Source organism: Bos indicus x Bos taurus, chromosome 14, assembly GCF_003369695.1.
Source record: "Bos indicus x Bos taurus breed Angus x Brahman F1 hybrid chromosome 14, Bos_hybrid_MaternalHap_v2.0, whole genome shotgun sequence".
Taxonomy (NCBI): domain Eukaryota; kingdom Metazoa; phylum Chordata; class Mammalia; order Artiodactyla; family Bovidae; genus Bos; species Bos indicus x Bos taurus.
This window is the reverse complement of record NC_040089.1, coordinates 71,562,761-71,587,659: the sequence shown is the minus strand read 5'-3', so window position 1 is coordinate 71,587,659 and position 24,899 is coordinate 71,562,761. Positions and strand designations below refer to the sequence as shown.

The window sequence follows — 24,899 nt, the reverse complement described above, 5'->3', positions numbered from 1 at the left end:
TTTCACTGTGCCACATTATTACGTCTTCAATAACGAAGTTCATAAACCATATCCATTTTTTAACTCCTTAAAGCATTCACAAGAAAGAATAGATGCGAGATGATCCACCGAGCAGAGACATTCAGAGTGGTATAGTAGAGACGGCTACATAAAAGAATATCCACTACAGTAATATGAGACCACCTGAGAGAAAATAGAGGAAACAGAGAACAGAAAAAAATGGTATCTTGTCTTTTAATGATAAAGGTAAATGTTTAGTCAATTCCCTGAATTACAGTGGTAGGATTCTGAAAAGCTACTAAAACAAAACACCTAGGGAGCCTTGGCATAATTCATTATCATCTTCATGTTTATTCTTTCGCTTCCTCTTTTTTTCTATACACACATAAACACACCCCTATATACTGCAAACAAAAAGAAGACTGAGTCTTTAATCATGAGCATTTGTAGCTATTTTGATGCTAAAATGCACTTAAATGTGTCCTTCATAGGAAAAATATGTCCTAAGACTTCTCACTGTCGATCCGTTTAAGCCACAGACCGCCTAGGTCTGTAATTATAGAAAATAAAGTTCTTTTACAAATGACATTTAATTGCTTTCTTGGAATGCTGCATCTTCAGTGTATAAGAAGGGAGGAGAGAAGAGATTTCTTCAAAGTCATGGTCAATAATATTTAAAATGAATAACCATATTATAGCAATCATTATTTCATTTCTTCATGATCTGATGCAAGCATGACAAAATATGAACAATTAGATGATCAGTGTTGCAACAGGAAAGTTATTTTACCTTAGACCTTTCAATTGTTACTTTTAAAAGGTGAAAAAGCTCTTTTCATATTAAATTTAGTCTATTTTTTATTTTCTGACTTCCCTTCAGTAGAATGTTTGTACAGTTGTTTGTACACTAAAAAATCTCAAATAAATTAGAACACTGGATACTCAGTACATTTTTGAACAGATATTTTCCAGACCTATTATGTTAACTTAAAACATCCACATTTTATGCTTAATTATTATAAATTTGATTTTAAAAGCTTTGAATTTTAAAATATTACTATAAGTTCTCTTTTATAAGGAGATGAGTCTGATAAAGTATGAGTTAACTCTTCCTTGCTTTAACTTATTTCCTTTCTGGTTCTGTCCCTTTTTAATTGTTTACTAAGCTAAGCTCGTTTACCATTTTTCAAATCAGTACAGTAAGAATTCCTATCTCATGTGGCTGCTGTAAGTGTTAAATTAAATTGCTAGTTCATTTAAAGTACTTAACATGGTGCTCCTCACATAGTAAGTGCTGGATAAATGTTGTTAGCATCATTACATCATACTGACTTAATCACTTACTCACTGTGGAGTCACCATACAGTCCAAATAAGCTTTTTAAGAGAAAAAAACTAATCTGAACTTGAAGACCTTACATTCATGTAAAAAGTCACTGAGATACATAAAGAAAAAAAGAAAAGGATGGTCTCATAATATCTATGTGTAACTTAATTACATATAAATAGTACCCTTTCTGCTATCATTTGGTCTCCTAACCATCTTCTATCATCAGCTAAGTGGCTTCAGCAAAAATATCTTTGGATAACTTAAAACAACAACTTACATATATGGTCTTCTTCTTAATGTGTTGAAAACTTTGGATGAATAGATTATCACTTATATACTTACAGTTTATGTATATAAGGAGCATTCTAAAATACTTTCTAAAATGGAAGGCTTCTGAACAACAACAAAAATCTTGAACATTGGTCCCATTTTTTAAACTAACAATTTAATCTTTGTCAGAAATCTCAAATTATTCTCCAGTCTAAGAAAAGAATCTTCTCCATTCAACACTTGCACTACTTCTCTGTTATTCCTTCCTCAGGAGTTCAGTTGTAAACCCTTGATGTTATTTCTAAGCCTATATGTCACAATTTCTCTTATATATTCACACTTGAATTAGGTAGGTAAGTATGGTTCTTTTTACTAGAGCAGTGGTAATCAAACATTAGATAAAACTGGTTCCATTAATGATCAAAACTTGAATTTGCAGTACCAAATTTAGCATTCCAAATGTTAAAAATTACCCTAGCTCTAAAATATAATGCTGAGTAAGAAATATAATTTTAGGATATCCTTTAAATTACAGTCCATTCCAATGTTTTCCAAAAAAAAACCCTTAAGAAAAATATAATAATATTCAAATCACTTCTCTATTTTATTTTTGAAAATTAACTTCACTATAACATACTATTTATTTCAAGGTCCATCATAAAAATGATTTTATAAAAGCACTTGATAACTACCTCACTAATTTTAGAAATATTTCCCCTACTATTGGGTCTTTATTATTTTGACCAAAATTTGGGAGCAGGGAATAGATTACATATCATGGGCCCTTTTAATGAAAATGGCATACATAAAATTCACTTAAAATGTTTATTTTCAAATTATTACTGAACTCTGAACAATTTAAAGAAAAAAAGCAATTGAACTTTGCAAAGCAATTTTTACAGTAAAATGTTTAACCTGATTTTGTACAAGTACAGAACTCTGCCCAGCAACCTCTCAGTCCCAAGTTGATCTCATCTCCTGTTTGATTCAGTAGCAACTCCAGGTTGTGCTTCTCCTGAAACACATCTTCATCTCAGTCTGGGCACATGAGTTTGTTTCCCAAATCACAAAAATATAGATCTTTAGGTAAGGTCAACTGACTTTGCCAGTTCACTCTCATTCTCTCACACACACCAAAACACATATTTACACATATACCAAACAGACAAAAATCTGCATACGTGTGCTCAGACACAAACATTGATCATGTCAGTACTTTGATCTCAGTGCAAGAAGTGTCCCGTCTCCTTCAAGTATAAAAAGTGTCCTACTTCCTCTGTGCCCTGGAGTCTACACCATAAATATATGGGGAACCACTGAAGAGTTCTAACTAGAATGAGGGGTGGAAAAAGACAGTAGAGGATAACGTCACATAAATAATAGGGGCCCATTTTCTTCCATTTTATGACAAATTTCTTCTCTCCACGAGACTTATGAGACATCAATGTATCAATTAATCAAGAAAGATTTAAAATAATGTTGAATAATAGATATTTTATGATCTTAATTTGTTCTATGACCTTAATTGCTTATATGCAGGTACATTGATTTTGCTGCTGCTGCTGCTAAGTCGCTGCAGTTGTGTCCGACTCTGTGCGACCCCATAGACGGCAGCCCACCAGGATCCCCCATCCCTGGGATTCTCAAGGCAAGAACACTGGAGTGGGTTGCCATTTCCTTCTCCAATGCATGAAAGTGAAAAGTGAAAGTGAAGTCGCTCAGTCATGTCCGACTCAGCGACCCCACAGACTGCAGCCTACCAGGCTCCTCCATTCATGGGATTTTCCAGGCAAGCGTACTGGAGTGGGGTGCCATTACCTTTTAACCAATGTATAATTATCAAAATACAGTAAAGTACCAAAATATCATAGTGTACCAAATATCAAGAGAGATCAAATATTTTAATTTGGCAACAAATTCTCATAGACAATAATACTAAATGATTTAACAAATTAATCAGATAAAGGTTTATGGTTTTATAGACCTCACTCTGTTTTCTTGGATTTATCCAAAATCACAAAATAAATTCAAGTAAAAACATTTCCCCATCGTAATCCTGCCTCCCATAAGAAAGAACAAATTCCAAACTCAAGTTCATTGCCAAAAACAAACAAAAACAAGAAAAACAAAGTGAAAGAAAACAAACCACAAGTCAAAACACCTTTTGCCAAATGTTAAATCAAATAAACACACCTTGTGCTTTGTCCTTGAGGCTGCCAAGTCTGAACTCTGGAGAGCTGCCAAGAGGTGAGATGTTTCCAAAGGCAAGGTCTTTACTGAGGAAGCTGTGCTCGCATTCCTGGCAAATTCAATTCCACCAATAATAATATTCTGATTGCTTTCTCTTACTGGAATTCAAATAGAGTATATGGAAATATTAAATGGATGATCTCCAGTTCCTTAGTGTATGCAAAATAAAATCACTGTAGTAGCATTTTCCAAGTTGTGGTTTATGGCTCGCTAACTCTATTATATGTTCATTCAAATTAAGTTTCTATGCCAATATATACTTGAAAAAACACTGCATACTCTTCCCCCCTTTACACAAGATACAATTTCATTAAAAGGCTCTGAGAAGTCTTGTAATAGAAAAGCCTATTGAAATTTACTTGAACCGAGGTGTCCCAAACTTATTTAAGTAAAGACCCTCTTTCACTATAATCAACAGCAACATTATTTATGCAGATCACACTTTAAGAATGATTCATTGTATAGTGATTATCTGTAAAGCAGTAAGAGATGTTTCCTCTACATTTTAGACTTAAATATGAATATAGAGACTGATTTGAATTTATTTTCCATTAGGGCAATTTGTAGAGTTGATCTATAAACATAATTATATTTATTCAACCATAATTTGTTAAGTACATGTTACTTTCTAAGCCAAATTTTCATTAAAAAGCAATAAGAAAATAAAATAATGTACAGTTTATTCATTTTTTTCAAAAAAATATTTACTATCCAGGAACTGAACTTATCTCTAGCTTTATGTTCCAATTGTTCTCACATAAATAAGAATATCAAATTTAAGTGGTTCCAAACTGCTATCTGATAATAATAAGCAACTCAAAATGTAACTCTAAGTATTTGAGAATACAATTTTTACTAATTATAATTACATCATTAAAAATATCTTGCAGAAGTGGCCAAGATGATGAAGTAGGAAGACCATGAGCACATCTCATTCCAAACAGATACACTAAAATTACACCTACTTACAGAGCAATTCTCCATGAAAACAACATTAAGACTAGCATAAAGAATCTTCTACAACTAAATACGTAAAGAAGGGAAAACACGGAGATGAATATGAGAGGGAGAGATGCCATATAGTCAGAACCCATTTCCTCAAGTTGTCAAACCACAAATGAAAATAATATCAAAATCTTAGTGTTCCTCCCCATGGACTAAGGGGTCTGATCCCCACACTAAGCTCCCTAGCCTGGGGATCCTGCACCAGGAAGACAAACCCTCAGAACACTTGGCTTTGAAAACCAGGAAGTCTTGTGTTTGGGAAAACCAGAAAGCTACAGGAATAGACTCTCTGCTCTCAAAGGGCATGACCCAAACCTCACAAGCTTTGCCTCCCGGCACAGAGGCAACAGTCTTGAGAGGAGCGTGGTCAGATCCACTTGCTGACTCAGAGAGCCTCCCAGAGAGGCAGGAAGCAACTGGGGCTCCCCATGGGGATAGAGAATCTGGCAACAACCATTTCTGGGAGCTCATTCTATGGCAGTAACATCAGCATTGTCAACTCTCATTTTGGAATCCTGCCTCAAGCCAGTAGTGGGACAGCAAAAGGCCCATACCTCCCTGGAATGTGTAGACAGCCACACAAAGACTTGGCTCCTCTCTCTAGCAGTAAGTACCAGCCCAGTAACCCCCTGGACCATGCAAACAGTCATGTTAGGACCTAGCCCCACCCAACAACAGGTGAGAAGCAGTCCTGTTTCCCCCAAGCTGTATAACCAATGGCATGGGAAGCTCATTCTATCCCTAGCAGGCCTACAGCTAACACATAACACATGACTTCACAGTCAACCAGGCTGGGGCCAGCCTCACCTACCATCACAAACATGGTAGTTGGCCCCACCACAACAGACAGCACATGCAGTCCATGTAGGGGACACTTTTAGAACATATAGTTCTGGTGACCAGAGTGGAGGATGCCGTTGGGCCACCCAGGATGTCTATTACATAAGGCCACTTCAAGAATAAGACATGTAACTGATCAATCTAACAAATACAAACACAGAGAACTGGGCAAAATGAGGTGACAGAGAAATATGTCTTAAATGAAGGAACAGGTCATATCTCAGAAAAAGACCCAAACAAAGGTGAGATAAGCAATCTATCCAATAAAGAATTCAAGGTAATAATCATAAAGATGCTCACCAAATTCAGGAGAATGGATGAACACAGTGTGAATTTCAACAAAGTACTAGAAAATATAAAGAAGACCCAAATGGAGCAAAAATTACAATAACTGCAATAAAAAATTTACTAGCAGAAATCAATAGTAGATTAGATACAGAGGAACAGATAAGCCATCTGGAAGATAGACTAGTGGAAATTAACCAAGCTGAATGGAAAAAAAAAAAAATTAAAAAAAAATTAGGATAGTTTAACAGTTCTCTTGGACAATATCAAGGGAACTAACATCTACATTATAGGAGCCTCAGAAGAAAGACAGGAAGGAGCAGAAATAATAGCTGAAAATGTCCCTAACCAGGGGAAGGAAGCAGACATCCAAGTCCAGGAAGCACAGAGATTCCAAAACAAGATGAACACAAAAAGGCTCATTCCAAAACACTTTATAAATAAAATGGCAAAAATTAAAGATAACAAGAGGATATTAAAAGCAGTAAGTTAAAAGCAACAAGTTACATTAAGGAACTCTCCTAAGGCTATTAAAAGCAGCAAGTTAAGTTTGAGGAAACTCCCATATCAGCTGATTTTTAGCAGAAACTCTGCAGATGAGGAAGTAGTGGCATAATATATATAACAATGAAAGAGAAAAACTCACAACCAAAAATACTTTACCTGACATGGCTTTCATTCAGATTTCTTAGCAAAACCAAAAGTTTTACAGACAAGCAGAAGCTGAATTCAACACCACCAAACTCAGTCTAAAAGATATATTGAAGGGACTCCTCTAAGTAGAAAAGGCCACATTAGAAATATGAAAATTATGAAATGAAAAAAAATCTCACTGATAAAGGTAAACATACAGCAAAAGTAATAAATCACCTACTTATAAAACTAGTAGGACTATTATCATCTATATCCACAATAAATAGTTAAGAGACACAAAAATATAAACATCAAATGTAGCAGTGGGGGAATAAAAATATAAGGTGGTCAGAATGCCTTCAAAGTAAATAGATCATAAACTTAAAATAATCACACACACACACACACACACACATATACATATGTGTATACATACATACATAGGTTGTTATATATGAACCACACAGTAACCACAAATCAAAAACCTAAAATAGATATACACACAAAACTGCAAAAAAAGAGAATCTAAACAACATTAAAATAGTCATCAAGTCAAAATGGAAGAAAAAGAACAAAAAAAGAAAAAAGAACTACAGTAAAAACCCAAAAACAGTTAATCAAATGACAATAAGTTCATACCTATCAAATAATTACTTTAAGCTTAAATGGACTTAATGTTCCAATGAAAAGGCATTCACTGAAGGATTAAAAAATTAAGACCCATATATACGCTTTTTACAAAAGATTCATTACATATCTAAAGACACACATAGACTGAAAGTCAAGAAATGAAAAAACTACTCATGTAAATTGAAACAAAAAAGGCTGGCATAGCACTGACAGATGAAATTTTTTTACAACAAAAACTGTAACAAGAGATAAAGAATGTCAATGCATAATGATAATGGGATCAATCCAACAAGAAGATATAGTAATTGTAAATATAAATGCATACAGTATGGGAGTACCTAAATAAAGCAAATATTAACCAATATAAAAGGAGAAACTTACAGTAATACAATAGTAGTAAAGGATTTCACCACCACACTTACATCAATGGACAAATCATCTAGACAGAAAATTAATGAGAAAAACACTGGCCCTAAATGACATATTAGAGCAAATGGAATTCGTAGACACGCGTGAAATATTCCATCTCAAAATATCACAGTACACAAATTCAAGTGCACATGGGACATTCTCCATGACAGACCACATGCTAGGCCACAAAATACACCTTAATAAATTTAAGAAGACTGAAAATATATCAAGCAGTTTTTTCTTACCAAAATGCTATGAGACTAGAAATCAAATACAAGAAGAAAAAAAAAAAACTACAGAAAATGCAAACATGTGGAAGCTAAACAATATGCTAGTTAAACAACCAACGAGAAACAGACAAAAATAAAATGAAGTAAAAAAAAAATACCTGGAGACAAGTGAAAATTAAAGCACAACAACCCCAAATCTTTGAAATGCAGAAAAGTTAGTTCTAAGATGGAAATTTACAGTGATAAAAGCCTGTTTTTTTCAGGAAACAAAAAAATATGAAATAAACAATCTGATCTTACACCTAAAAGAATAGAAAATAAAGAACTAACAAAATCCAAAGTTAATAGAAGGAACTAAATAAAAAATACCAGAACAGAAATAAACAGAGACAAAAAAAGAGAGAGAGAGGAAGAGAGGTAAAAGTTCAATAAAACTATTAGTTGGTTTTTGGAAAAGATAAACAAAATGGATGACTCTTTAGCCAGACTCATCAAGAAAGACAGAGCGCGCTCAAAACATTAAATCAAAATGAAAAAGGAGACATGACACCTGATACCACAGTTGGCCCATAAGAGATTACTATAAGCTATTATGTGCCAATAAAAGGCTCATAAGAGATCACCAGAAGCCATTATGTGCCAACAAAATGGAAAACCTAGAAGAAATGGATCAATTTCTAAAGATGTAGAATTTCCCAAGACTGAATCAGGAAGAATTAGAAAATATGAAGAGGAAAAATTACCAGTAATAAAATTTAATCAGTACTATATTAAAAAAAATAATCTCAACAAAATCTAGGGATAGATGGCTTCATAGTACTAGAAGTCATAGACACAGCAATCAAACAAGAAAAAGAAATGAGAAATCCAAATTGGAAAGGAGGAGACAAAATTCACTATTTAGAGATGACATGAATATATATATGTGTGTGTATACTATATATATACACATATATGTAAAATATGTATATATTATATAATTTATGCTGTGCTGTGCCTAGTTGTTCAGTCATGTCCGACTCTTTGCAAGCCCATGGACTGTAGCCCTCCAGGCTCCTCTGACCATGGGGATTCTCCAGCCAAGAATACTGGAGTGGATTGCCATGTCCTCTTCCAGTGGATCTTCCCAACCGAGGGATCAAACCCAGGTCTCCCACATTACAGGTGGATTCTTTACATCCGAGCCACCAAGAAAGCCCAAGAATACTGGATTGGGTATCCCTTCTCCAAAGGATTTTCCCGAACCAGGAACTGAACTGGAGTCTCTTGCATTGCAGGTGGATTCTTTACCAGCTGAGCTACCAGGGAAACTCATATGATTTATATACATATACAAATATATAGAAAATTCTAAAGATATAACCACAAAACTGTTACAACTCTATGGTTAGGACTCCTCAATGAATTCAAAATGTTAATATACAGAAACTGTTGCATTTCTATACACTAGCAATGAACTATCAGAGAAATTAAGAAAACAATCCCATCTATAATTACATTAAAAAGAATAAAATACCTAGAAATAAATCTAACCAAGGTTGCAAAAGACCTGTATTCAGAAAACTATGACACTGATGAAAGAAACTGAAGCCACACAGATAACTGAAAAATATACTGTGCTCATGGACTGAAACAGTATGGTTAAAATGATCCTATCATTCAAGGAAATCAACAGACTTATGCAAGTCCTATCAAATCCCAAAGGGTTATTTACCAAACTAGAACAAATAACTATTAAATTTGTATGAAAACATAAAAAGACCCTGAAGAGTCAAAAGCAATATTGAGAAAGAAGAGCAAAGATGGAGCCATCACCCTCCCTTACTTCAAACTACACTACAAAGCTATGGTAATCAAAACAGTGTGAGAGTGGCACCAAAAAAAAGACACAGAAATCAATGGAATAGAACTGAGTCCAGAAAGAAACGTACACTTTCCTGATCAATTAATCTACAAAGAAGGAAGTAAGACTATGAAATAGGGAAAAGACAACCTCTTCAATAAATGGTGTTGGGTAAACTGGCCGGTTACACGTGACCGACTCACAGTGCACTACTTTTCCACATAGTATACAAAAAAAAAAAAAAATGAATGGATTAAAGACTTAAATGTAAGCCATTAAACCATAAAACTCCTAGAAGAAAACATAATATGCTCTTTAACATTAGTCTCAGCAATATTTTTTTGGATCTGCCTCGCCAGGCAAGGAAAATAGAAGCAAAAATAAACAAATAGGACTACATTAAATAAGAAAGCTCTTGCACAGGTGAAGAAACTACGGCAAAACGAAAATGCTGCCCACTGAATGGGAGAAGATATTTGCAAATGACAGATCTGATACAGGGTCAATATTCAAAATATAACAAGGATGCATAAAACTCAGCTTTAAAAAACAAACAAACAAACAAACAAAAAACCAAATACAAAAAGCACAGAAGACTTGAATAGACATTTTTCCAATGACATAGAGATGGCCAACAGGCACATTAAAAGATGCTCAAAATCATTAATCATCAGGGAAATGAGATATTACTTCTCACTTGTCAGACTGGTTATGATCAAAAAGACAAAAATTAACAAGGGTTGGCAAGAATGTAGAGAAAAAGGAACATAGGGAACTGTTGGTGAGAATGTAAGTTGGTATAGCCACTATGAAAACAGAATGGAGGTCCCTAAAAAAAATTACAAATAGAACTACTATATAATCTATTAATTCTATTTCCTGGTATTTTTCTGAAAAGAATAAACACTAATTCAAAAAGACACTGCATCACAGAAAAAGCAAAGGAATTCCAGAAAAACATCTCCTTCTACTAAAGGCTTTGACTATGTGGATCACAACAAACTATGGAAAATTCAAGATATGGGAATTCTAGATTACCTTACTTGTCTGGTAAGAAACCTATATGCAGAGCAGGAAGCAAAAGTTAGAACCAGACATGGAACAATGAACTGGTTTAAAATTGGGAAAGTGAAGTGAAGTCGCTCAGTCGTGTCCGACTCTTAGCGACCCCATGGACTGCAGCCTACCAGGCTCCTCCGTCCATGGGATTTTCCAGGCAAGAGTACTGGAGTGGGGTGCCATTGCCTTCTCCATTAAAATTGGGAAAGAGTAGGTAAAAGCTGTATATTGTCACCCTGCTTATTTAACTTATATGCAGTGTACATCATGCAAAATGTCAGGCTGAATGACTCACAAGTTGGAATTAAGACTGCTGGGAGAAATATCAACAACCTCACATATGCAGATGATACCACTCTAAGTGCAGAAAGTGAAGGAAAAAAGCCTCTTGATGAAGGTGAAAGAGGAGAGTGAAAATGCTGGCTTAGAACTCAACATTCAAAAAATGAAGACCATGGCATGTGGTTCCATGACTTCATGGCAAATAGGTGGGGAAAAAAGTAGAAATAGTGACAGATTTTATTTTCTTGGGCTCCAAAATCACTGTGGACAGTAACCGCCATCACGTAATTAAAAGACACTTGATCCTTGGAAGAAAAGCAATGACAAACCTAGACAGCATATTAAAAAGTAGAGACATTACTTTGCTGACAAAGTTTCGTGTAGTCAAGGCTATAGTTTTTCCAGTATTGTGCTGGAGAAGACTCTTGAGAGTCCCTTGGACAGCAAATAGATCAAACCAGTCAATCCTAAAGGAAATCAGTCCTGACTATTCACTGGAAGGACTGCTACTGAAGCTCAAGCTCCAATACTTCGGTCACTTGATGCAAAGAACTAACTCATTGGAAAAGACCCTGATGCCATAAAAGACTGAGGGTAGGAGAAGGGGGCGACAGAGGATGAGATGGTTGGATTGGCATCATTGACTCAACAGATGTATTTGAGCAAACTCTGGGAGAGAGTGAAGGACAGGGAAGCCTGGCATGCTGCAATTCATAGAACTGCAAAGAGTCAAACACGACGTATAGACTGAATAACAACAAGAAGGATAGCTATACCAAAAGACAGACAATAAGGAGTATTGATGTGGATGTGAACAAACTAGAACCTTCACATATTGCTGGTAGGAAAGCAAAATGGTGCAGCCACTTTGGAAAGCAGTTTGGCAGCTCCTCAGAGTCTAAACAGAAAGGCCATGTGACCTAGAAATTCCATTTCCAGGTATACATGTGACAGAAATGAAAATATAGTCACATAAAAATGTGTACACAAATGTAAATAGAAGCATTATCCCTATAGCCAGAAAGTGAAAACAATCCATGATGAATAGGTAAACAAAATGTGGTATAACCATACAATTCAATATTAATTCAACATAAAAAGAAGTAATGAAATATTGATACATGGTACAACATGGATGAACTTTGAAAACTTTATGCTAAGCGAAAGAAGTCATTTACAAAAAGTCCAATTAATGCATCATTCCTGTTTATTCTCTTTATATATAATATTCAGAATGAGAAAATCTATCGGAGAAGGCGATGGCACCCCACTCCAGTACTCTTGCCTGGAAAATCCCATGGACGGAGGAGCCTGGTGGGCTGCGGTCCATGGGGTCACAAGGAGTCAGACACGACTGAGCAACTTCCCTTTCACTTTTCACTTTCACGCACTGGAGAAGGAAATGGCAACCCACTTCAGTGTTCTTGCCTGGAGAATCCCAGGGACGGGGGAGCCTGGTGGGCTTCCGTCTATGGGGTCACACAGAGTCGGACACGACTGAAGTGACTTAGCAGCAGCAGCAGCATAGGAACAGAAAATAGATAGATAAATGGTTACTTAGGCTGGCAGCTCAGCTGGTAAAGAATCTGCCTACAATGCAGGAGACCCCAGTTCAATTCCTGGATAGGGAAGATCCTCTGGAGAAGGGATAGGCTACCCACTCATGTATTTTGGGGCTTCCCTGGTGACTCAGCTGGTAAAGAATCTGCCTGCAATGCATTAGACCTGAGTTCAACCCCTGGGTTGGGAAGATACCCTGGAGAAGGGAACAGCTACCCACTCCAGTATTCTGACCTGGAGAATTCCATAGACTATACAGTCCATGGGGTCACAAAGAGTCAAACATGACTGAGCGACTTTCACTTTCACTTTTCATGGTTGAGGGTGAGAGCAGAAGAAATAGGGAATGACTAATAAAGGGTACTTTTTGAGGTGATAAATATATTCTAAAATTAGATAGTGATGATCACACACCTCACTCTGAATGAATGAATATGCTAAGACCACTGAATGATACACTTTAAAATCATAAATTTTATGACTGTGAATTATGTCTCAAAGCTGTTATTAAAGGAATCATAATATAGGTGTGTGGTTTATCTAAAATGCTTGGGCCAGATGTGTCTTGGAGACTACAGAAAGTAACTATGTCTCATAGCTACTATAATTATATAACATGTATGGGGGCAGCATAGCAATACTTCACAGCAAAATCTTATCAATATTGACACTGACTAAAAAAATAAGTATATAAGCTGTCCCCTGTCACTTCAAGGCTGGTTTGCATCAAATGAATTTGTGAAAATCTTGGGAAACATTTTTCAAAACTTGGGATTTTGAAAATGTGAATAATGGGTGTTGAACCCTTATAATGATGATGATTAATATTAGTAATAATAAAAATATCAACAGTTTCCATTTGTTGTGTTAAGCATGTCACATACATTATCAGAAATTCTCATATTCCTGTGGGATAAATACAATAAAACCCAACTGGGAAAACTAGGTTTTCTAATTATTAAGTGAGTTTTTCAAGCATGCACAGTTAACAGGGAAAAGGTAGAAAACTGAATTCAAATCTATCTAATCAAAGAACTCACTCACTTTCCTTTACAAGGAAGAGCTGTGTTCAGATCATTTATCTGAGATATAGATTTTACATCTGTAAAATGGAGAAAAGACATTGGGGGATTGTTTGTATATCTCCCTCAAGGAAGAACTGTTATAAATAGAATATAAATGGGTATATCTCAAGGCAACTTACGCCGCATGAAACTACAAGTCATAACATTGGAGAATTTTAGGGAGGGCTACATTTGAAAAATTTAAGAACCAATATCTAAATATTATTAATACTAATCTGATCATGTGTCTCTATAGTTCAAACGTCTGAAATGGATCTTTGTTTGCCCACAAGATGAAGACCGTTTTCCATGACATACTAGGCTTCTTAGCCTGGGCTAGCAGGTCTTTATTGTCTCAACTCCAGCCACTATTTTTCCAAATTCTGTTCCAGCTACAGAATTTCTTTCATTTTCCAGTCACACGACCCTACTGACAGTCTAGTGGCTTTACACATCTTATTCTCCATGTTACCTTAGCGCCAGCCTCATTCACCTTGAATTTGCAGGCACCCTTCAAAACTGCGTTTCAATGCCACTTCCTCTGAAATAATTCACCTGTGCTTGCCACAAATATAGGCTGATTAAATGATTGACACACAACCAACTTATTAAATGTGGTATGTGCTTACCTCTAAAAGCACGTACGATTTTGGCATACCATAGTAAAGCATTCATTTTTTCTTCTTACAGCAGTATTAACTGACTTTTGTCTTTGGAAGTGATATTCGAAATCTTTACATGAATTTTGTTTCATTTAAAGCATGGAATGAAAAAAAGAAAATCTAGATTATTAAATATACAGAATAATATATACTTGGTTTTAACCTCAGTCCATATAAGACCAAAGAGATGCTACGGTAAGTAGCATATTGAAGGGCAATAGCTGAGTAAATTTGGGTACCGTGGACTGAAATCAAAGTCTCAGTCTTATACACCAAAGTTCACACACATACTTTAGATTAGGAGTTGCAAAGTTTCTCTGTAAAAGGTCAGATCAAAAATACTTTGGGCTCTTCAGGTGAAGAGGCAAAGTCAAATTATAACTCAATTTTGTCAGTGTGATTTGTAGTGCTCTGAGGAGCAATGCAAAGCAAGGAGAGCACTGCATTTACATCACTGTTGCAATTACTCAAAACTGCTGTTTTAATGCAAAAGCAGCTATAGACAATATGTAAACAAATGAGTGTAACTGTGTTTCAATAAAACTTTATTTATAATCAATAAGATTAGAAATTCATATTCTTTCACCTTGCAAAAATTATTGTTTCAATTTTTTCTCAACCATTTAAAACACAAAAAATATTTTTGGTTCCTGGGTTCTATAAAAACAAGCCAGATGTGGGTGGGCCTGGGTCACAATTTGCTGGATGTATTTTTTAATTTATTCATATCTTAAATTACCAGGTTTCATCTCTGGCGTAAATAAATCAAAACATCACATGCTTTATTAAATCTAGATTATTGTTACTGAATAAATTTTACATTATATATCTTCTCATGCAGTTTTTACTTAAATTTTTAATTAGACTTAATTATTTAAAGCCACTCTATATCCTAGAAACCTATATGTTTTGATTTTTAATATACCATTGCTTTTGCATTTATATTGTATCATCTTATTATTATCTTTTTTCCTCCAGAAGTAAAAAGTATGTAATTTAGAGGTTTTATATATTTAAGAATGGTTTTCTGTTGCTGTGTGTGAACAAAACAAATTGCATGGAATTTTAACTCTAAAAATATTTATCTGTTGTCATCTAGTATTTAAAACTACAGAAAAAAAATCTGCAACCATATTAAGTTTGGTTTCCTGATAATAATGCCCTATCTTCTCCTCTCTCCTTCTATATATAGGAAGGATTTTTTTCCTTCATCATTATGAGTTGAAAAACTGTTGACATTGTGTATCTGAGTTGTCATACTTATATAAGAAATATCCTTTCTGTGTCTATTGATCTTTTTTAGCTCCGAAAATTTTTTTCCTGCTATTTCTGTGTATTGAAAATTCAGGCTCCAAGTTGTTAAGGTATGACCTAAATCAAAACTCTTATGAATATACCAAAACTTTTATGAATAGATTCAAGGAACTAGATCTGGTAGACAGAGTACCTGAAGAAATATGGACAGGGATTCGTAACACTGTACAGGAAGGGGATACTAAAACCATCCCCAAGAAAAAGAAATGCAAGAAGGCAAAGTGGTTCTCTGAGGAGGGCTTACAAGTAGCTAAGAGGAGAAGTAAAAGGCAAAGGAGAAAGGGAAAGATATACCCAACTGAATGGAGAGTTCGAGAGAACAGCAAAGAGAGATAAGAAAGTCTTAAATGAACAATGCAGAGAAATAGAGGAAAACAATAGAATGGGAAAGACTAGAGATTTCTTTAAGGAAATTGGAGATACCAAGAGAACATTTCATGCAAAGATGGGCACAATAAGGGACAAAAATGGCAAGGACCTAACAGAAACAAAAGAGATTAACACAAGGTGGGGAGAATACACAAAACTGTACAAAAAAGCTCCTAATGATCAGATAACCACGATGGTGTGGTCACTCACCTAGAGCTAGACATCCTGGAGTGTGAAATCAAGTGAGCCTTAAGAAGTATTACTATGAACAAAGCTAATGGAGGTGATGAAATTCCAGCTGAGCTATTTCAAATCCTAAAAGATGATGCCGTTAACATGCTGCACTCGTCATGCCAGTAAATTTGGAAAACTCAGCAGTGGCCTCAGGACTGGAAAAGGTCAGTTTTCATTCCAATCTCAAAAAAAGCAATGCCAAAAATGTTCATATTACTATACAATTGCACACATTTCACATACCATTGAGATTATGCTCAAAATCCTTCATGATTTTCAGCAGTTCATGAACCAAGAACTTACAGATGTACAAGCTGGATTTAGAAAAGGAAGAGGAACCAGAGATCAAATTGCCAACATATGCCGGATCATAGAAAAAACAAGGAAATTTCAGAAAAACATCTACTTCTTTTTCATTGACAATGTTAAAAACTTTTGACTGTGTGAATTACAACATACTGTATAATATTCTCGGAGAAGGCAATGGCACCCCACTCCAGTACTCTTGCCTGGAGAATCCCATGGATGGAGGAGCCTCGTGGGCTGCAGTCCATGGGGTCACTAAGAGTCGGACACAACTGAGCAACTTCACTTTCACTTTTCACTTTCATGCATTGGAGAAGGATATGGCAACCCACTCCAGTGTTCTTGCCTGGAGAATCCCAGGGACAGGGGCGCCTGGTGGGCTGCCGTCTATGGGGTCGCACAGAGGCAGACACGACTGACGTGACTTAGTAGTAGTAGTGGAATATTCTTAATGAGATGGGAATACCAGACCACCTTACCTGCCTCCAGAGAAACCTGTATGCAAGACAAGAAGCAAAAGTTAGAACTGGACATGGAAAAACAAACTGGGAAAGAGTACATCAAAGCTGCATACTGCCACCCTGCTTATTCAACTTATATGCAGAGTACATCATGCAAATGCTGGACTGGATGAAGCACAAGCTGGAATCAAGATTGCTGAGAGAAATATCAATGACCTCAGAAATGCAGATGATACCATTTTAATGGCAGAAAGTAAAGAGAAACTAAAGAGCTTTCTGATGAAAGTCAAAGAGGAGAGTGAAAAAGCTGGCTTAAAACTCAACATTCAAAAAACAAAGATCATGGCATCCAGTCCTACCACTTCATGGCAAATAGTTGGGGAAAAAGCAGAAATAGTGAAAAGTTTTATTTACTTAGATTCAAAAACAATGTGGATGGTGACTGCAGCCACAAAACTAAAGACACTTGCTCCTTGGAAGACTAGTTATGACAAACCTAGAGAATGTATTAAAAAGCAGAGACATCACTTTGTTAACAAAGGTCCATATAGTCAAAGCTACGGTTTTTCTAGTAGTCATGTATGGATGTGAGAGTTGGACCATAAAGGAGGCTGAGCACCGAAAAATTGATGTTTTCAAACTTTGGTGCTGAATAAGCCTCTTGTGAATCCCTTGGACAGCAAGGAGATCAAACTAGGCAATCCAAAAGTAAATCAACCCTGAATTTTCATTGGAAGGACTGATGCTAAAGTTCCAATACTTTGGCCACCTGATGCGAAGAGCTGACTTATTGGAAAAGACCCTGATGCTGGGAAAGATTGAAGGCAAGAGGAGAAGGAGACAACAGATGATAAGATGATTGGATGGCATTACTGACTAAGTGGACATGAGTTTAAGCAAACTGCAGGAGACAGCAAAGAACAGGGAAACCTGGCTGCTGCAGTTCATGGGGTCGCAAAGAGTCAGACGTGATTTAGCAACGGAAAAACAACAACAACAACAGTCTCTTTATTACATTTTTCTGAATTGTTCTGTTCTCTTCTTTAGGAACAATTATCAGAAATTCCAAGCATTCATATAATGGACTTCATTCTTTTTTCTCCAAACACAGTTTTCTTTTCATGCATTCAGTATTTTAGCTAGGATAACTTTTCAAGTCTGTTCTCCACACATTAAATTTTCTATAGTAACATCAGTTCTACTCTTTACTGCCTCAAATGTGGACTTATTTAGTATGTTATGTGGTAGGCAGGATAATGTTCCCCCTCAAAGATGCCCAAGTTCTAATTTTTAGAACTTGCGAATGTGTTCCCTTATACTGCAAAAGGAACTTTGCAGATGTGATTCAAGGAATAACCTCCTGGACTATCCAACTGAGTCTCTAAAGGTTTTAAGTTATCCTAGTTGTGGTCATAAGTGTATCTGACTACAGAAGAATAGTCAGAGAGATGCAATGTTGCTGGCTCTGAAGATGGAGGAACCATCTTTATAAATCAATGAATGTGTGCAGCTCCAGAAGATGGAAAAGGCAAGGAAACATCTCTCCCAGAGGTCCCTGAAAAGAAAGAATTCCTGCCCATACACTGATTGTAGTTCAGTAAAAGCTATATCAGACTTGTGAAGTACAGAATTATAACATCCTGAATTTGTGCTAGTTACATCAGGAATATAAAACTAATACAATTCTCACATTTTTTCAGTTTTTGCACTCTCTTTTTGTTCTACCTTATCTTCTTTCCACCGTCACTTAATCATGGCTCTTCTTACACAGAGTTCTCCTCTCTATGTGTTAGATATCAAAGAATTCTATCAAGTGTTCTTCCTTACCTTAAAATTCTTCTCAGATTTTCACAGGTATGCCTGAGTATTCTGCCAATTTGCTTTTTCTTGGCTTTGTGGGATTTTTTGTTGTTGTTGTTTCACTTTATTCATTTCAAATGCTGTATTTATCCAGAAAAATTTGGCATTGAAAGAGCCTATATAGATCATTTCTACATAATCCAGTGTTTTCCAAATGTGTGCATGTGTGGAGGTTGAGGGAAATATTGAAGAAAGAAGAAGAGAATAAACCTCTACAAACAGACAAAATGAAATCAGGAACTGGAAGATTATTGTTTAAATTATACCTTAAAAAATCTAATATATCCCTGCCCAGAAAGATTCAGTGCTATAGTGAATCACTGTGAATAATGAGAATTTTCATAATATGCAAGCATATTCTTCAGAAAAAAATGGTAGAAAACCAGTAAAAATCTTCAACTCTTGCTATTCTCAAATAAGGAACTTGATGCCTGAAGACATTATAAAATCTAACAAATGATATATCTACTGCAAGAAGCCAGGTCTGAAGCTTTCAATCCAGTGCACTTTCTACCTGGTAGAGGTTATAAACTGCAATCCACAATTAGGATCTGTCACAGGTATCCATATAATTTCTTATACAGATATATATTTGAATGTTTTAAAATTCAAAGTACGTAAAAAATGCTTTGGGATTAAACTATCTTTGTCTTCGCCAAAATTTTAAGGTGTTCAGTCTAACTGGTCTGCTGCTTTTGCAACTTTGTTCTGTAAAATACCATTACAGAAGAACTAAGCTACTTTATTCCTGCTTCATTCTCCATGTTTAATGGCTTGAAAACCATGAAACTGATAAGATCCTCTCATTTAAGGACTTGTATCCACCTTCTGATTCAATACAACAGAGTTTGTTAAACCACTAAGTACAGAGGATTTATCTATCATTGTCTTTTTAACACTGCAAAACTAAAAAGTAAGCTATGGTGATCTAGTCGCTAAGTCATGTCCCACTCTTGTGACCTGCCAGGCTCCTCTGTCCATGGGATTCTCCAGGCAACAATACTGGAGTGGGTTGCCATTTCCTTCTCCAGTGGATCTCCCCAAACCAGGAATCAAACCCAGGTCTCCTGCATTGCAGGCAGATTCTTTATCTGAGCTACAAGGGAATTAGTAAAAAGTAAGCTAAGAAGAGAGTCCCTTGGACTGCAAGGAGATCCAACCAGTCCATTCTGAAGGAGATCAGCCCTGGGATTTCTTAGGAAGGAATGATGCTAAAGCTGAAACTCCAGTACTTTGGCCACCTCATGCGAAGGGTTGACTCATTGGAAAAGACTCTGATGCTAGGAGGGACTGGGGGCAGGAGGTGAAGGGGACAACAGAGGATGAGATGGCTGGATGGCATCACTGACTCCATGGACGTGAGTCTGAGTTTACTCCAGGAGTTGGTGATGGACAGGACAGCCTGGCGTGCTGCGATTCATGGGGTCGCAAAGAGTCAGACACAACTGAGCGACTGAACTGAGCTGAACTGAAGCTAAGAAGCCGTCTTTTCTTTTTCATGAAAATATATACCTATTCACTCTATTGTTGCAAAGATACTTAACACTTGAACCACATAAGAAAGGATTAAATGTACATAATAAGTGTGACCAAAACTTAGCTCTTAGGAATCTATGATTCTTTTATGTTCAATAAGGATATATTTAGTCTTAAGAATATCAAATATAATTAAATATATATTGCTATTTTCCACTAATATAATTTTAGTCATTCCGAGAGAATACCAAAAAATAACCATATTCTAAGAAGTATTTTTAAGACCTTCACACTTAAGAGTCAAATCTATTGATATCAAAAACATGGTACATACTCAACAGATGAATAGATAAAGAAGATGTGGTATGTAAATATAAAAGCTTCCCAGGTGGCACTTGGGACAGAATCTGCCTGCCAATGCAGGAGATGCAAGAGGTATTGGTTTGACTCCTGGGTCGAAAGATCCCCTGAAGTAGGAAATGGCAACCTGCTCCAGTATCCTTGCCTGGAAAATTCCATGGACAGAGCAGGCTGGGGGACTACAGCTCATGGGACTGCAGAGATGTGGTGTGCAAGTATACACACACACACACACACACACACACACACATATATATATATATAATAGAATACTATTTAGCCATAAAAAGAATAAAATCTTTCCATTTGCAATAATACAAATGGGCCTAGAAGGTATTATTCTCAGGGAAATAAGACAAATATTGTATATTATCATTTATATGTGGAATCTAAAAAATAAAATGAATGAAAATAACAAATCAGAAACAGACTCACATAGAACAAATTACTGGTTATCAGTGGGGAGATTGGAAGAGAGCAGGGGTATGATAGGGGCAGGGTACTAAGTGGCATGAACTACTATGTATAAAATAAATACAAGGATATGTCATAGAGCATAGGAAATCTACCTAATATTCTATAATAAATTTAAATGGGGTATAATCTACAAAAACTCTGAATCACTATGTTGTATGTGTGCTTAGCCACTAAGTCGTGTCCAATTCTTTGTGACCCCACGGACTGTAGCCCACCAGGCTCCTCTGTCCGTGGAATTCTCCAGGCAAGAATACTGGAGTGGGTTGCCATGCCCTCCTCCAGAGAATTGTCCCAAACTAGGGATCAAACCCAGGTCTCCCGCATTGCAGGCAGATTCTTTATTGCCTGAGCTATCAGGGAAGCCCAAGAATACTAGAGTGGGTAGCCTAGCCCTTCTCCAGGGGATCTTCCTGAACCAGGAATAGAACCGGGGTCTCCTGCATTGCAGGCAGATTATTTACCAGCTGAACTACCACGGAAGCCCAGTAGCTTCTAAAACTGATACAATATTATAAAACTACTACACTTAAATTTTAAAGAAAACAAATAAAAATAAGGAAAAAATATGGTACACAGGAACAAAGGCTAGGGGGAAATTTGCTCCAGTTTCATGTTTCTTTATGGAGGAACTCCACTGGAATAGTTTGGAGATGATTTTGGCATTGGAGTAGAGGAAGGAAATTTTTTACTGAGCTGGTGGACCTCTACATTATACAATATTCATCATCCTTAAACTTCAAGGTCCTAAAAGCCAGTAGCTTTTAAGGATATCCTGTTAATAGTCTGAGCAAACTCCAGGAGATAATGAAGGACAGGGGAGCCTGGCTTGCAGCAATCCATAGGGTTGCAAAGCGTTAGACACGACTTAGTGACTGAACAACAACAATAATTTAACAACATCCCTACATACTTCAAATGGCCCAGTGGTACTATCCAGGATGAAAAACCAGAGGACTAGATTAATAGCCCTGGCCTCAGATCCCACTCTGTATTCACAGCTTCTCAACAGGGAAGTTATCTGATTCAAAGCTGAAATCCACTGGTCCATACTATTTCAATGGGGAGAGATAACCCATTACAAACCTGTACACACTAGAGGTTTATCTTCTTTTTCTCCCCTCTCTGCCCTAGATCATATAGACCAGCGATTCTAACTGTATCTATCTGTTCCTTAAACTGAAATTTTCTCTCACTGGACTAAAGTCTAGGTTCTGAGACAGGAAGTAGAGCTAGAAAGGGGAAGGAAGTATTAGTACTCAGTTTTGGTCTCCCACTGAAAGCAATGCATCCAGTCAGCTCTGTTGTAATGAACTGGATATTACCAACTCTACCTGTCTGTTTACAAATGCAATAGCTATTATTTACTAAGCCCCTAAAACTCTAATTCCATTAGAACTGTCTCTGTAATCAATTTATCTTTATACTAGTTTTTCTACTATAAATGATGAGTTAAGAACATAATAGTCAAATACTAAACAGTTTGAATATAACTGTAAGTGCTAAAGAACAATACTCATGTTTATTACAAAACACACATATTTTCCTTTTTCATCATTTTCCCTATCTAATGATAGTATCTACTACTGATGCCCACTTTTATTAATAAAGTTAGATAAAGGTATATTAGCAAACAAAATATTTCTATTTACTGCCTTCCATTTTAATACAGAAATCTGGAAAAGAGCCAAACCAGAGTCAAATACAGTATTTTTTAGCCATGGGAAATTATGTTATAAAGGTCATTCATTTGAATTAAAGAATTCTAGTAACATATTGGAGAAGGCAATGGCACCCCACTCCAGTACTCTTGCCTGGAAAACTTCACTTTCACTTTTCACTTTCATGCATTGGAGAAGGAAATGGCAACTCACTCCAGTGTTCTTGCCTGGAGAATCCCAGGGACGGGGGAGCCTGGTGGGCTTCTGTCTATGGGGTCACACAGAGTCAGACACAACTGAAGTGACTTAGCAGCAGCAGCAGCAGCAGTAGCATATACTAAAAGTAATTTTTTTATTTGTCAAAAATGGACTTTGATAAAAGAGAAAGTTTGTGTATTTAATATTTGTCTAAAAAATACAATTTACCATTTCCCCAAACAAGTTGACAATAATTTCTCTTTTCATTTGCTTAAATATAAGAATATTCTTTGAAAGAATGATCAAATGGCATTTATAATAAAATTCAATTTACATGGTTTTAACAGTCAGCTATCATTTATTGATCATTGGTAGTTCATGTTTGTTAAATACTAAAAAAGTAAACTTTTTTTTTGTTAAAGAAGAAGAAAAAGGATTCATTGAAGACCATAAACTAAGGTAAGCCACAGTAAGATGCATTGTGGAAGACATGGAAGAGACCCAACTCTCCTCCCAGTACTTTTGGATATAAATTACTCAAGTCACTTTGGAGTGAGGCAAGATGGGAGAGTAATTTTCTTAACTCTCAAGAAGCTGATCGAAAACAGATGTTCTTTATCCAACATCCACTTATGTTTCGAATTGTGTCTTTTTCTAAGGGGAGAGTCAGTAGTTTCTCTTGGCTTCTCAAAATGGTATATACCACCAAAAAGGTCATCCATCATTGAATTAGAAAGTAATCTGTCCCAATTTTTTCAGGCTATGCATATACTTGAAAAAATCTAGTGATATCAATGGGGAAAAAATGTATGCAGGACATTTCAGGTACTACGTAAGAAGAGCTAATACTGAATCAACAACAGAGATCATATAGACCAAAAAAAAGGTTAAACATGTAATCAATAACAGTTTACAATTAGCTCTCCTTACGTTTTATAACCAAAGGGCACATAAGTATCTCCACCTCCCAGATGAGAGAAGTTATGAAGGTTACTGCCCAATGGCAAATATTTCCTAACAGCTAGATTCCTGATTTTAGGTCAATCTTCCTAGTGGTAACAGGCACTACAAGCTTCCTTCTTGGGGATTTACACAGTAAACCTAGCACAAGGAAGTAAAAGCAGACTTTTAGTTTCTTTGTGTTTTCTCTGTGGATTGTTTGCTCTGCTGAATCATTTGAGGCCAGACGATGGGGGCAAAGAAGAGATCTGAATGGTTATCTATGGTTACTATCTCACAGTTAATCATGAAATGGGGCATTGAAGCCAAAGAGGGCTTCAGTTACTTAGTACCAACCACTCTTCTCCATAAGAGGGTCTGAAAGGGAGATCATACATTAATAGGACCTGTCCAAAAATGACTTGCCTCAACTTCCTGAGAAGCTCCTTGAACTCAAACAGCAGCAGCAATCAAAAAGACTTCCAGGTGGAAGAAATCACATCTCCTATCTCCCTTGTCCTAGTCATCCACAGGGACACCATTACCTTGTGGCTTCAAGCATTCACCAAATCCCAGGAAAAGGCTCATTCCCGCCCCACCATCCTGGCAAATAAAGCCACCTCAGGCTGCCTGAAACCCTTCTCTGAACGTGTTCTGATCTGCAGATCCTTGTTCATTTTGGAAGGCGAGGAGCGAAGTGTGCAGAGGAGTAACATGGGAGAGGGAGGCCTGAGTGGGAGCTCTGCACCCACTACATCGGAGAGCAGGACAGCGAAATCAGGGGACGCGAGTTCACTGAGGGCACAAGGGGGGCTAGCCCCAACCCAAGGGGAAGGCCGCGGGGAGGCGGGCCGAGCCCCGCTTCGCAGGGCCGGACGGCCAGGGCCAGACACG

The 24,899-nt window shown here is 36.6% G+C and overlaps 1 protein-coding gene across 8 annotated transcripts in view; it reads right to left on the bottom strand.

The window, feature by feature from the left end:
• Positions 1 to 24,899, bottom strand: part of TRIQK (triple QxxK/R motif containing) — a 116,107-nt gene that overhangs the window by 90,730 nt on the left and 478 nt on the right. For 2 of the 8 annotated variants that reach the window (XM_027561568.1, XM_027561566.1), the window contains exons 2-3: positions 14,321 to 14,423; positions 3,793 to 3,947 (exon numbers count right to left, since the gene is read on the bottom strand). The exons of 3 other annotated variants lie outside the window; for them this stretch is intronic. In XM_027561568.1, coding sequence (XP_027417369.1) covers positions 3,793 to 3,947; positions 14,321 to 14,366 — 201 coding nt within the window. In that variant the 5' untranslated portion in view covers positions 14,367 to 14,423. Of the gene's footprint in view, positions 1 to 3,792; positions 3,948 to 14,320; positions 14,424 to 16,246; positions 16,264 to 24,899 lie in introns of those variants that run through there. 3 more of the 8 variants (XM_027561567.1, XM_027561569.1, XM_027561571.1) reach the window with 3 other exon arrangements.